This window comes from Trypanosoma cruzi, genomic scaffold (assembly GCF_000209065.1).
Source record: "Trypanosoma cruzi strain CL Brener 1047053516787 genomic scaffold, whole genome shotgun sequence".
In the NCBI taxonomy this organism is placed as follows: Eukaryota; Euglenozoa; class Kinetoplastea; order Trypanosomatida; family Trypanosomatidae; genus Trypanosoma; species Trypanosoma cruzi.
Window position 1 is genome coordinate 16,459 of NW_001849459.1, and position 1,726 is coordinate 18,184.

The 1,726-nt window shown below is 53.3% G+C and overlaps 1 protein-coding gene across 1 annotated transcript, besides 1 other annotated feature; it reads left to right on the forward strand.

Moving 5' to 3' along the window:
- Positions 1-1,726: a sequence feature (areas not merged during assembly with more than two copies in the genome that could not be assigned to a particular haplotype).
- On the forward strand, positions 1,209-1,726 carry Tc00.1047053510567.10 (trans-sialidase, putative; the record flags this gene model as incomplete). The annotated part of the gene is made up of 1 exon (XM_797374.1): positions 1,209-1,726. A coding segment is annotated over one exon (518 nt), but the record flags the coding sequence as incomplete, so codon positions are not given.

Sequence of the window (1,726 nt, forward strand, 5' to 3'; positions counted from 1 at the left end):
AAAAAACACTTTTTGAATTTATATATTTTTGGATGCCTATGTGTGCATACGCTGCAGGTGCACCAGCCCAATGCGGCAGCACCGCACACAAATGCCAAAATGTCCGACGCTATTGATCGTAGCAGTGACGGAAGAAATCAGGGAGGGAAAGGGGGTTGTTTGGTTCCTGGTGAAAAACATTGGGTGGTTTTTATATGGTATGTTACTTGTTCGTGCATACGCGGCGTAGTTGGGGAGTTGCACCTTAGTTGGAGGATGATTGTGGCCGGCATTATTGCAGTATTACTGCGTTTTTCACTTTTTTCTATGGTGTTCCAAGCCCCATTATTAGAGGAAGCATCTTTAAGGGATGGACGAGGCATAAGTTCCATTGAGGAAACAGTGCATTCCGTGTGACCGCGTGGAGTGAGGCGCCGCGTCATGCATGGGTGGGGATCCGCTTCCGCGTGTGGCTCTTTGGGTGATTGCTTGCTCCGCGTGCGCTGTGTGCCGGCAGCGGGCTGTGGCCGTATCCCGTTGTCCGTGGGATTGAGCTGGAGGCGGAGGCTGTGTGTTGTTCCTCCTCGTCCACGGTAGGTGACTGCTGGCTCTGTGTGCGTTTGTTGTGTGGAGGGCCGAATTCTCTCACCCGGTGACTGACAGCACCGCGATGGTGTGTAATTAAGGACTGGTGTGGAGTTGCCGGCCAGGGCGAGGGCCGCGGCGGTGCTTTCCCCGTCTGTCGTTTGTCTCTTCCGTGTGTGTTGTGCTGCTTCTTGCTTTTTTCCCCTCTCATCCTTTTCTCCTGTGTTCCTGCGCGGAGTGGCCGCATGCTCACGGGCCATGTTGATTTTGAGTGCCTCTTGACGGCATCCATCTCCCTCCGCCTGTCTGTCTGTCATTCCCTGTTGGGTGTGGCGTGTTGCACCGCGTGAGGGCTGGCCCGCACACACCGACGGCCCGCCGTGACTTGCCGTGTTGCTGCTCTTTTCTGTGGGCGATGGTCCTCCGTGCCGTCCCTTTCGGATTCTCTTGTGTCCTGCTCTCTGCGTGGGTGCTCTGCTCCTCACTGACTTTTCTGATGTATTGCCGCTGTTGCTGCTGTACTCTCCACTTGTTGAACACAGACACGCTAGGAAAGAAAGCAAAAAAGCGCTAATCGCTACTGTGAAATACGAAGGCTTTGAAAGGACCAACAACACACACACCGCCCACACACACATATTTATATGCTCTCACGTGTTGCTTCAGTGAAGGCACCCCGCACACACAACCGTCGCCGCGTGACTGGATCCAGCGGAATGAGGAGGGAAGGAAGAGAGAGTGAGCCGCAGAGGTCCAACATGTCCCGGCATGTGTTTGCTTCCGCGGTGCTGCTGCTCCTCGTCACGACGATGTGCTGCGCCACCTGTGGAGCTGCGCCTGCAAAGGAGAATGATGGCAACAGTGATTTAAGAAGTATTCAGGAGCTGCAATGGGTCGATCTATTTGTGCCGCAGACGACGCTGGTGCTGCCGGAAGGTGGAGGTACTTTGGGGACGAAGTGGGATTCATTTGTTTCACCCTCTCTTGTCAGTGCTGGTGGAGTAATTGCTGCTTTTGCCGAAGGTTACGTGTATGGCCAGTATAACACTGAATATGTATTAATTAAGCCCTATTCTTCTGAAGTTGTTGCGGAGTACATCGACTCTTCGTGGGATTGGTCCACTCTTGTTGAAAAGGGAAGAAAGTACATGAAGGCACAAAG